Source organism: Canis lupus, chromosome 2, assembly GCF_048164855.1.
Source record: "Canis lupus baileyi chromosome 2, mCanLup2.hap1, whole genome shotgun sequence".
NCBI lineage: Eukaryota > Metazoa > Chordata > Mammalia > Carnivora > Canidae > Canis > Canis lupus.
In genome coordinates, this window is record NC_132839.1 from 89,529,548 (window position 1) to 89,542,886 (window position 13,339).

Below are 13,339 nucleotides of genomic sequence, written 5' to 3' on the forward strand. Positions count from 1 at the left end.
GGCCTTCACAGGAAGCAGAGAGGTGGGTTATCACATTCCATGACCCCTTGGAGCAAGTGCTGCAGGATCAGACAAAGTGGAACACATTTACAATGGGATACTTCATACCACAATGAATTTAGGGGAGTTAATCTTTCTCAGCTTCAGTTTCTCCATCTTTTTTGGGGGGACAAGAAGGCCTACCTGAAAAGTCTCTTCCGAAATTAGGTAACTCAACAAAATTTTTCACAATGGTGCCCTGCCCAGAAAGCATATTCAACGAATAGATACAGTTGGTATTTTGCAAGCATAGAATTTCTAAGGAAAGTTCACATCATAGACTCATTATTTTTCCTTTTGTCTATATGTTACATTTTTTGCAAAAGCAGTATAAAAATACTGCAAGGAATTCAAATAAAAAATTGCCTAAATTACTCAACACTAAATGAGATTAATATTTTCCCTTAATCTATGCATATTTCTCATAGAAATAGAATTTTCATAAATTTCATAGTTTTATATCTTAGATATTAGCATTATATCACAAGGGCTTACATTTTGCTGCAGTTTTGTTTTTTCTTATATCATTTGTTCTCTCCTTCTAGTGAATTAGGTTTTTATTCTTTACAAAGGAGATATGCACATGTAGAGAATGCAGTTTTATTTCACAAAATTACGGTTATATATATATATGTGTATATATACATATATACATATATATATATGTTTTTGTAACTTATTTTCTCACTTACCAGTATGTAATAGATATGCCTCTAAGTAAATGGTACAAACCTATAGAAACAAAAGCTCCCCATCCTAAGGATGTGCACGTAGGGTTATTTATGCAGTATTGTTTGTGGTATCTGGACAACTGAATACATCCTGCGTATCTGTTGGTGGAGGTATGGGGAATGAATTAAAGCATGTCCATGTCATGGAACAGTATGTGGCTATTTAAAATATATATAGAGAGAGCTCCTTTTGTAGATATTTATACTTTTTTTGAGTTGGAAGAGAAGGCGGGGGTTATTGAACCCAATGCCCTCATTTTTCAGACTCAGAAATGGAGACCCGTAGCGACTTGCCCAACTTTGGTCCTTGAAAGATCTGGAATGCAAGCCTGACTTAGTCCATGGCCTCCCACGCCTGGCACGTTGGCCATGAAGTTCACATGGAGCGAGGGTCAGCCATGGAGGGCTCTGAATATGCATTTGCAGCATGCATTAGGGAGGCTTTTAGTATGACTTGTGCACCAAGAGTTTAATAGTGCATTTACTGTGCTGGAGAGTGTGTAACATGAAAACTGCATTAGGTGCTCTTCAGTTACAGCACATAGTTAGTGTCACCCATTGTCACGCGTTTGTTCCCTGACTGATTTTCCTAGAGAAGGTCAGAGCCCTGCATTACTTTGCTCTGCACCACCGTGGCAGGATCCTGAATATTTAATCACGTTGCTCTGATGAGACGGGCGTATGGCAGTGAGTTCCAGGGGAGTGTGTGCCGTGTGCTGATCCTCAGACTGCTGTTTGGAAATGAATCCTTAGGGCGCACTCAAGGACATGAAAAAGGCATAGAGGATTCTAAGACGTTCTTGTTCTCCAGCTAGTCAAAACTGAATTTAGGGTTGTGACACAAACTCTGAAACAAGTATTTTCAGTGTGATCTAATATTTTGCTTTATGTAAGTCAAGGGCAAGAACATATAGTTTTGGGAGAGTGGCAGCAGTTGCATTCCTTTGGTGTTTCATTGCTTTGTCTTCCATAATGGCATACTAATTTAATTCGAAAGTCACCTGTACCTGCAGCTCTAGAGGTTGTCATGGTATGACATAGGTAATTATTATCTGCAGGGCTAGGATATGTGTTGCTTTTTAGGCATTTGGCCATGGCATTTGTTTGGTTGTAAAAGCATCCATGGAAACTTTAGCAGGAACTTTATGAAAGCGAATACTCACACCAAAGAGAATCATGACCTGATGTATAATGGTACTGAGTAAATATGGTTCTGTGATCATCTAATGCCATGGCATCTAGTATTTCTAGCTGTTTATGTCAATGAGGAAATCCTTTTTTTTTTGTTGAACAAACCAAGAATATTTCAGTTTTAATATCGCAGTTATTTCATACAGTCTTTAGTTTTTTGTTTTCTTGGTTTTGATTTTAAACTCTTCTTTGATTTTTTAAACATTTACATCTTTTAAAAACCTTACCTGTTTTATGATAAACAGTGTAAGGCAGTTCAGTCTTGAATGAAAAGTAGGGCAAAGCCATTTATAACTGGGATCGTGTGACAAGAGCCTTGTAGGTCACCTCTGTCTCCATCAGGGGTTCCATCCATATTCAGCTTTAACTGTCACTTCTACACATATGGCTTCGAAATGTGACCTTCAACCTTGACTCTTATTCTGAATGTTAGATCAGCATTTCTAAATGCCCAGTATGTACCCTAGCATCATCATCTGAAACTTAATTCCTGAGATCTGCCTGGTAAGTGATAGAAACTCAATTAAGAATTCACTAAATCAACCCATAATTTATTTGTTTATGTTAGTTGGGGGTTAGGGGAAGGCTAACATATTTATTGCTTCTTTAATTTTTTTAAATTATACTGCCCTTCACTTAGTTACCCCAGACCCGAAATGGTCTTTTCTGACATCTCACCACACAAGAGAATGAGACAGAAAGTCCTGTGCCTCTTCCTTACAAAACAAACACAAACCAACCTCATTGGCTGGAGTTCAGCTTACTCATAATTCTATTAACCAAATTGTTAATATGCTAATTGGAAAAGAAAGACTAATCCTCAAAAAAATGTAATAGAGGAGGGAAGAAAATTAGCATGCTGGATACTCAACTTTGAATCATGTTATGTGGACTGTTTTTAAATACATTGGCCATTCTGGTAAAATGGTATAAAAAGGTTGTGTCACCAAGCCTACATGCATCCTTTAGATTCAAGTAGACACCACAGGATTGCTTGTGGTTGATGGCTTTTTCTGAAGCCAAATGAGCATCCTGATTGTTTTAAACCTGTCTATTGATTGCCTTTGATATAATCGAAAATGGAGCTTCCTTGACATTTTTGCTTTGTTTTGAAATGGAAGTCTGGGGATATGCAACCAAAACCACATCCCAACCTCACAACAACTGCATGCTGAACTGTCTGATGGATTATTGGAATTTTTATAGATCCATAATTTCATAATCTTTAAATGATGATCTTTTCTTTGACTTTGCATTCCAAGAAGGTAGTTGGCTTTGGTTGCTTAGATTATCAAAATTCTGTTTTTGAGAATGCAGGAGATATTAAATTTGTAAGATCCCCTGTCACATATTACAGGATCCTGTGTTGTATGTTGAAGGTGGGGACCATGAAATCTGCATTCTAGGTGGTTCTCATGCAAATAGGCTCTAAACCCTATTTTGAGGAAAACAGGGTAGGAGTGTGGATAAAATTGATAGGGATAAACTCTTGGGATCTCAATAATATACCAAGAATCCCAAAGTAGATCCCAAGAATTTATGCCTATCAATTTTATATATGTATGTATAAATATATACATATAAATATATACGTATTTATATGTGTGTGTGTGTGTGTATAGACACTGTAAAATTGCTATACTTTTTTAGGGCATTGTTTTAATATTCCCAATAACTAGGCAGCCCTGGTGGCTCAGTGGTTTAGAGCCATCTTCAGCTCAGGGCCTGATCCTGGAGACCCGGGATCGAGTCCCACGTCGGGCTCCCTGCACAGAGCCTGCTTCTCCCTCTGCCTGTATCTCTGCCTCTCTCTCTCTCTCTCTCTCTGTTTCTCATGAATAAATAAATAAAATCTTTAAAAAATATATTCCCAATAACCATGGGAGATTGCAAGGATGCTTCATAGCTGAGTAAAATGAATTTGAGTAAATAATTCTAGATTTAAATCCAGTGCTAATGTAGAATGCCAGTTCCTTACTATATATGCCTCATTAGAAAGTGGCAAAAAATAATAAATTGCAAGGAAAATAAGCTAATGTAAATTCTTTCAGGATGCAGTTTTCAGCCCCATTTTGTGGAAGAATGGGCCTTGGAACACACCAGAGTCTCTCTCTCTCTCTTTCTCCCTCCCCCCCTCTCTTTTTTTAATAATCGGGGCATAAATCTGTGCCTAAGAAGGCGGCAGCTTTCCTTCTGGTGGCCCTTGGTCTACTGTCTTCAAAGTGCCACATGCTGACACAGAGCTCATTTCTATACCCCCGATCTCAGCTGTATCTCTGCTTGTAGGACTCTTCGATATATTTTATTTTCTTTTAAGTACTACGCATCTATCTGACTCTGACTCTTGGGGCTGTCCATCAACAAAATGCATCTGTTCTCATTTCCCACAGCAATAATAAGCTTTTTACATAGGGCTCCAGGTAGGTGGAACCCCACTGAAGGAGCCCTCAGCTCGAGGTAGCACATATTTCCAATGGACCGTTTCCCTAAAATATGTGCTTGTGTCATAGACACTTTTTGCTTATCTCTGAACACTAATGTTGGAAAAACTGTGACTCTCTCTCTTAAAACAAGCCAAAACCAAACAAAATAGCTAAAATTTCATTTTCTGGAACAACACCACTTCTTCAGCTCTCCAGTTTTTAAAAGACTCTCATAATTTATATTGATGTATCTGTTCATATACAAATATTTGTATGTATTGATGATACACAATTCTCGTATCAATAGTTTTGGTCTCATTGCATGAGACCATTAAGTTACAATAGAACACTTGAAAATTGCATTATCTAGGTATTATCTAGAATGCGCATTAGATGTTTTGGGTTGCTTTAGACCTAGGCACACGAGAGAGGGACTTCTCATGCCAGAGAGTTGGATTTTGACTTGCTTTGTATTCACAAAGCTGTTTCCAAACTTGATGCAAAAGAGTGTGTTGGCATGCTCCTTATTTATTGAAGTAGGTGAAGAGTGATGTTTCTGGAATAATAATGGACCTGGCATTGGGATATTCCTCTCTAATGGACGCTAGCTAGTCGGATATTTTATCAAGACCCACTTTCAAAACCTGTGATTTGCCGCAAGGCTCTGCTCTGCTTCTCTCTGCAGCCCCATGGTGAGCTATTTTTAAGCTGCACATGTTTAATTTTGCAACTTGTGACAATTTGAAAAGCATAACAATGTCTTTTCCCACTGAGACACACAGAATACACCAAGATCTATTGAGAGGAGCAGAATTTGGGGGAAGGCTCCACATAGCAAAACAGCAATCACTGAGTTCTCTCTTCCTTGAAGGAAAGCCAACCATCTTCCCTTAATCATCATTCCTGCTTATTCTAAGGGGCAAAAGGTGGTCCAGGTATGTTTAAGGCTTGTTTCGCTTGGACTTGTCAAAAAGATGGAGTAGAAAAAAAAAATTCATCCAAAATGCAATGAGGGAAAATACATCTTAAAATGAGCCTGCAGGTTCATGTTTCTCAGTAACAAGACTACTGGTTGCTTGTGGAATCATCTCTCATAGGACCTTTGGTTTGTACCACATAGTGTGACAGTTTGTCTTTAAATTAAATTCAGCTGTAACTTTTCTGCAAGAAACGTTAGTAGCCACTGTACCATGTGCTAAAGTGCTAAGTTGTTTGCTCATCTGTAAAATCTTGGAGCCTCTGTGAGCTGTTGTAAAGTTTACTCACATTTCTCCGTTAATGACCGTGGTGATGGACAACACAAGCATTTCTGAGGCACTGAGGACACTTGCTATTTTTGAACAGGGAACTTTGATCATTGATATTGTTGGAGGTAATGGTTATACTGGTTAAATTAGCTGGTAATTAAGAGTATTTTTCTTTTTTATTTTCGAATACTCTGTAGCACTTTATATTTATTGTCTTAATTTTGTTTTGTTTTCCTAAGGATAGCATTAACAATATTTCTCCGACACACCTCCCAACAATAAATAGATATACAGGCGACAGATTCCCCAACAAAAATCAGCAATTTGTGATTGCGTTCCCTAGAGAAAAGATTGATCAGGTTGGAGCTCTGGGCTTCCGCACCAAAATTGAGCTTTTTCACAGAGGGCTGATTTCAGGAATTTCCCCAACAGAATGAATGGAGGAATATTGACAGACTGTCCAGAAGCTACAGAGAGATCACACACATCCGTGTACTCTCGGTATCCACTTGGCTCATGCTTACACCTCCTTCAAATCTTTGCTTAAATGTCACCTCAGTGAAGAGTTTTCTGATCACCTCAATTACCTCCACTGCTGTCACCTCCCTCCATCTGGTGTACTCTATTCTTAGACATTTTACTCTTTCTCCCCGTTATAAGTTCTGTGAATCACTGGTTTTATCTATTTGCTTTACTTATGTATATTAAGACCCTTAAATAGTAAGGCATAGTAGGTGCTACATTTTTTTTTAATTTTTATTTATTTAATTTTGAGGTAAACTTTTATTTTCGAGATAACTGTAGATTCATATGCAATTGTAAGAAATTATGCAGAGATCTCAAAGTAAAGTATCCAGTTTCTCCCAGTGGTAACATCTTGCAAAACCATAGTAGAATATCACAAGTAGGATATTGACATCCATACTGTCAGAATAGGGAACATTTCCATCACGTTGCACTATTATAGCTACATCTACTTCCTTGTGTCCCTTATAATTTTCTTAATCATTGGTACCCACTAAGCTGGCCTCTTTCTATAATTTTGTCATTTCAGGAATGTTACATAAATGGAATCATGTGGTATGTAACCTTTTGAGGTAGGCTTTTTTCACTCAGCATAATTCCCTTGAGATTCAACTAAATTGTGTCTATCAGTAGTTCATTATATTGCTGTGTAGTATTCCATAGAATAGAAGTGTCATGGTTTGTTTAGCCATTCACCTCTTGAAGGGCATCGAGGTTGTTTCCTGTTTGGGATATTATAAACATTTTTATGCTGTAACAATTTATGTCAAGGTTTTTGTCTGGATATATATTTTCATTTCCTTGGGATAAATGCTCAGGAGTGCAATTGCTGGGTTATATGGTTGATGTATTTTTAGAATTTTAAAGAACTATCAGACTGTTCTTCAGGATGGCTGTACCATTTTTCATTCCTACCAGCAATGTATGAAAGTTCCAGTTTCTCTGCATCCTTGCCAACCTTTGGTCTTATCGCTATTTTTTTTTTTAATTTTACCCATTGTGATAGATGTGCAGTGATGCCTCATTATAGTTTTATTTTGCATGTCAGAGTGACTAATGAGGTTGAAAATCTTCTCATGTGCTTATTTGCCCTCTGTAGGATCTTTCTCAATGTATGATGGGTTATATCCCATCATCAGTTGAAAATATGGTAAGTCAAAAATGCATTTAATATACCTACTGAACATTATAGCTTAGCCTAGCCTACCTTAAACTTGTTTAGAATACTTGCATTAGCAGACAGTTGGGCAAAATCATGTAATATAAAGAAGACTTTTAGATTAAAATATTGACTATATCATGTAATTTATTGAATGCCGTATTGGATGTGAAAAACTGGATGGTAATATGGATATGGAATGGCTGTAAGTGTATTGGTTGCTCACCCCAGTGATTGCTTGGCTTGACTGACTGGGAGCTGTAGCTGCCCATTATCACAAGAGACTATTATACTACATGTCATAAGCCTGGATCAAAAGTCAAAATTTGAAGTATAGTTTTTGCTGGTTGCATATCACTTTGCACCATTGTAACGTCAAAGAATTGTAATTCCAGGATCATCAGTATATCTTTTTTTCAGTGAAATGTCTCTGCTTGTCTTTTGTTCATGTTCTAGATTGACATGTATAAAGCACTGCTGAGTTCTGAAAGTTCTTTCTATATTTTAGATATTAGTCCTTTGTCAGATACATGGTTTACAAATATCTGTACCCATTCCATAGCTTGTCTTTTTTTTTTAAGATTTTATTTATTTATTCATAGATACAGAGAGAGAGAGAGGCAGAGACACAGACAGAGGGAGAAGCAGGCATCATACAGAGAGCCTGACGTGGGACTCGATCCAGGGTCTCCAGGATCACGCCCTGGGCTGCAGGCGGCGCTAAACCGCTGCGCCACCAGGGCTGCCCCATAGCTTATCTTTTCATATCTTAACAGGATCTTTGATGACTGAGTTTTTAAATTGACGACATTTGACTTATCGTTTTCTGCTTTATCAGTAATATATTTGGTGTGAAATCTTAGAAACCTTTGCCTAGTCCAAGATTTTGAAAATTTTCTATTTTTTTCCTTAAACTTTTATAGTTTTACATTTAAGTGTGTTATTCAATGTGAGCTAATATTTGTATAAAATGTGAGATCTTGGTCAAAGTTCACTTTTTTGCCTAAAGACGTTTGCTCTTTGAAGGGCTGTTTCCTTCATTGCCTTGCTCTTGGCATTTTTGTCAAAAATCAGTTGTGCATAATTGGATCTATTTCTAGACTTTCTATTTTGTTCCATTGAACTATGTGTCCATCTCTCTACCATTAACACACAGTCTTGATTACTTAGCTATATATCTCTTGAAATCAAGTAGAATGATTTCAAGACTCACTCTACTTTTCAAAATCATTTTAGCTATTCGATCCTTTGTCTCCTTAATTATACATATTTAAAATAATCTTCTGTATATTAAAAAAAAGCCTTACTGAGATTTTGAGATTGGGATTTTTAGAATAATATTAAGCCTATATATCAGTTTGGGGAGAATTGACATCTTTACTATGTTGAGTCTTGCAGTACATGAATTTACTATATCTCTCCATTTATTTAAATATTCTTTTTTTTTTGCATCAGAGTTCTTATAGTTTTCAGAATACAAGTTTTGCACATGTTTTGTTAGATTTATACCTAAATATTCTTTTTTTTGAGCAATAATAAATGATATTGTGTTTTGAATTTCAGTGTCCATAGGTTTATTGCTAGTACAATTGATTTTTCAGTAGTAGGATTCAATGTTTAGCTAGTGTCCTGTGACCTTGTTGAACTCACTAATTCTAGGAGTTTTGTTATTATTAGATTCCTTGGGATTGGATTTTCTCTCATTTCTACTCCAGGCCATGCCAGCATTGTGATGTTCCTCGTAGGTGTTCCTTCTTCTACTCTTATTACCCTACAATCCATCTTTTGTATAACAGATGGATCACACAGTTTCCCTATTCCCAGGAATGACTTTCCAGGGTATACAGAATAGCTCCAAACTCCTTAGTCTGGCTACATGGCCCTACACTTGTAGGCTCTGTCTAGTAGTCCTGCCTGTCTTCATGAAATCATTTCCTGTAAGACTCTCCTGGCTCAGTGCACTTCAGCAGCCACACCCTTCTTTCTGTTCCTTTACGATGTCAAAATCTTTCCTAGCTTGGGGTCTTTGTACGAACTTTATACTCCGCTTGACATTTTCCTTCCCCTAAGCTTTTCATGGTTGATCATTTATATGGCTCCTTCTTATAATTAATATCCCAGTTAACCATCTTTTCTTAGAGATGTCTTCCCTGACCACTCATGTTCTATTCTATCAACCTAGTTTCATAGTCTCCGTAGCTCTTACCTGCAGGTGATATTTTCTTTTTTTTTCTTTTCTTTTCTTTTTTTCTTTTCTTTTCTTTTCTTTTCTTTTCTTTTCTTTTCTTCTTTTCTTTTTTCTTTCCTTTCCTTTCCTTTTCTTTCTTTTCTTTTTTTTTCTTAGTTTTCTTATGTTTTCTTTCATTTTTTACTAATTTGTATTTTATACTGAAGTGTAAGCTCCATGAATACTACAAAAATTTTTTAAAAGATTTAATTTATTTATTTGAGAGGGAGAGATAGCAAGAGAGAAAGAAACCACAAGTGGGAAGGAGAAGCAGGTTCTCCATTGAGCAGGGAGCCTGACTTGGGGCTCAGTCCCAGGACTCTGGGATCATGACCTGAACTGAAGGCAGACACTTAACTGAGTGAGCCATCCAGGTGCCCCTTAATATTACATAATTTGTGTAGAAATTGTAAACTGAGCACTTGTTATGTTCCATATGTGGTTCTTAGTGCCAGAGTTTTGTCTTTCTCCATTACCGCTCTATCTCCAGCATATCTTATTTTACTCTTCAACAAACAAATAAAGTATCTAGATCTCCATTTTATAAATAAGAGAATGAGACTTTAGAATAATTAGCTCAACTATGGAATGACAGTATTATTATTTCTTCTGCCTATTTCAAACTTGATGCCATTACTCATGCAAATGTATATGAACAAGACCTTCAAAACGTATGTTGCTAAACTTTGTGTCTGAAATTGTTTTTATTTCAAACACTCTAAATTGATGTTCTGAAAATTCCTGGAAAGCATGTTTTATTACCCTATTCAAATGGTTACACTGCTGTGTCTGGGAAAGTGGGAGCATTCTAGAAAGAGTGAGTTCCCCCTCAATCTGTTTATGTTTAAGGTTTTGGAGTGCCTCTTTCTTTATTGTAAAAGAACATCATTTCATGCATAATATTGTTGGAAAACATTAGTTCCAACTAGGTTTGTTGAGGAAAAAAAGGGTGGGGGGGGAGATTTGTCTAGGTACTTAAATATAGAGGATGCACATTCTATATATACTAAATCTCATGGAGATAATATTATATTTATACAAAATAAGCAGAAAGAAATAAACTACCCTGGGAAGGTAAATTAGAACCTGGACAAATCCTAGGAATTGCCCAAGGTGCTCAAGAAGAAAAAACAACAAAACTTCTGTACCTTCAAAGATGGCCAGCCTGTAATTTTCTGGCTTTCATTTCACTTCCTCCCTCTGTAACACTGTCCTTAACAGAAGAGTACATTGTGAAAACTGCACACTCTCACTCTCATTCTCACCATTAATTCAAAATAAGTCAATTGGCAAGGAGCTAGCAAGTTGTATTTTGCCTTTTGGAAATATGGGGAAACTGAGTCAGTTCTTTCTCTTAGGTGAATGCAGTAAATGAGTTTTGGGGCTCGAATTGTCTGGAGACAAAGCACAGGGGCTTCAGAGCTATGGTTTCCAGGCTACTGTATTTTGAATAAGACACTTTAAAAAAATTTTCCAAATACTTGAGCCTGGACAGTGCTGAAAACACAGCCAAATTTAGGTAACAGCTTCTTTTCCACCTCTGTGGCCATAACTGGAATATATTTATCTGTGACAAAACAGCATTGCCTACATTTGGTGGTAAATCTTCAACTCCATTTGTTTAGAATCAGGGTCAGCTCCTCAAATGTGCCTTTTTGCTGTTTAGGCTTCCTGAATCTGATTAACACTGTATCAGAGAATTGTCTGATGTCTGACCTTGAACAGCATGCTATTCTACTTCCCTTTCTTGGGGGGGGGGATCATTTTTGTAGAGCTGTAGAGTGAGATCGCTCCCCCCTCAGGCTCAATTGCATTAGCTGGCTCTTTTTATTGGTACCCAAAGGGTTTCAGCCCCAGTGACCTGTCATCTGTCCCCTCACCTGCTTACATGCTGATTCATTGATGAGCTAGCATCACAGTCCCCGCCTCCCTGTGAATGGTCCGTGAGGTTGCAACTGCTCCTGGAGAGGGGATGCTGAGCTGAACCACAGTGGGTTACTACAAGTGGGAACCGCAGCCTATCTGTTGCCACAGAAGAACTTGGTGACCATACTGAGAAGCAACCCCTTTTCACCATCCTGTTACTGTTCTATCCGTATCCGGCTTCTCTAGCTTTTTTTAAAAGGAATTTCTGATTCAGGCACTAAGAGCTAATTCCACAGGAGTTGTAAGGCAGCCTGTGACATAAACTGAGACAGAAGTTTCCCCTCAGAGACTGTCTTTTTTTTTTTTTTTTTTTTTTTGGCAAAGACTTCTGGCTCTCATCAGAGGAATACCTTGTTGCTTAAGATGAGTGGCTGTAGAAAGCGGTGTAAACGTGAAATACTGAAATTTGCCCAGTACCTTCTCAGACTATTAACAGGTTCTCTTCATACAGGTAATGACTTTTTTTTTTTTTTTAAATAATAGAGGTTGGTGGAGCATGGTAATGAAGTGGAAACGGAGTAGGAAAGGCTCCACTATTTCTGTGTTGTGTTTATTTTTAATGTTGTCAATAAAATACAATTGTGTTTGCTAAGAGTCACGTTTCTAAAAATGTGTGCAGTGCAGCTCTAATTTGGGGGTAGAACTGAATTCTGTGGATGTATCTTTCCTGTCTTTTTGGCAGTGTTGTTGTTAAATGTGCCTCAATCTAAGGAAGCAGTGTCTGCAGAGTAGAAAGATTTTTTTTTTTTTTAAATGCATGCTTGTCTGAGGGGTTTCTCTCTCTCTCCTGCTTGCTGCAGTTTGTTGGAAAAATCACTTAATCTGTTGTCTTCTTGTAGGTATTTAGAAATTCTCTGGAACTCTTTGATCATTATAATCCAGAGATGATTTCTAGTATTTGATCATAGAGCTTGGCAGTGAAAGAGTTAAGGCCGTTTCTCTGGAATTTCTCAGTTTCCTGCAAAATGTGAGCAAAATGTGAAAACAGCTAAAGAGTAAAATGTCCATGAGAGGTTTGATATTGGTTTCATTGCAGTTATTTTGATGTTTAAAAATTTGCACGATTGAAATAGAAATTCTATTTAAATCTAAGTGTTGATAGCAAGAAAATATTTTTAAGATGTTCCAGAATTCTGAGCCCAAACCAGCAGTTTTGCTGCCCCTGAAATTGGTAGGCAGTGCCATCATTAACATAGTGGCAGGTGGACCCAAACTACTTGGACTCCGACGAAAGGTATTTTTAAAGGACCATCAAACTTCTGAGAGACAAAGCTTGCTTGGTAACACGCTATAGTTTGATTCTGACCGTGAAGAACTCTTGTTAGCTTTATTTTTTCCAACTCAGATTGATTTTCTTTAAATAATTAGAAAGAAGGACTAGTAAGTAAACCTATACATTATGATGCAGGGGTTGAGAGATGAATGTGAGCAACATTTGCTCCAGGAAATGAACTCTTAATGGTTAACGGCAGAACTACATATATGATTCTGTCAACAACATGATAAGGAAAAATGCTTTTGAGAGAATAAATGTGAAAATCAATCAATTGCTGGGAGCACAAAATATGTATAAACGTTATTGGGATTGTTATCCGGTGCTAATCTTTAAGCAGTACAAATTGTGGTGACTTCTGATGCTTTTAAAAGTAACCACTGAGAGTCTGTACCTGACTTTTGTTAACTTTGAGCTCTGTTGTATTTTCCACCCAGATTTTTAGATTTCTGTTACCCCTACAGAGTCCCATAAGTATGACTGCTTTATCATATCAATGTGATCAATGATATCCATGTGATATTTGTTTTAAACTTCCCATTAAGGATGGAGTGCCTTTTGTGATGCTGTGTCTCATTGGACAGTGCTCGGTATGTGA

At 37.2% G+C, this 13,339-nt stretch overlaps 1 protein-coding gene across 3 annotated transcripts in view; it reads left to right on the top strand.

The window, feature by feature from the left end:
• KCNIP4 (potassium voltage-gated channel interacting protein 4) overlaps positions 1-13,339 on the top strand; it is a 1,119,488-nt gene that overhangs the window by 230,592 nt on the left and 875,557 nt on the right. Inside the window, exon 1 of one of the 3 annotated variants that reach the window (XM_072809166.1) lies at positions 11,773-11,919. The exons of the other annotated variants lie outside the window; for them this stretch is intronic. Coding sequence (XP_072665267.1) covers positions 11,832-11,919 — 88 coding nt within the window. The 5' untranslated portion in view covers positions 11,773-11,831. Of the gene's footprint in view, positions 1-11,772; positions 11,920-13,339 lie in introns of those variants that run through there. 3 annotated transcript variants of the gene reach the window in all.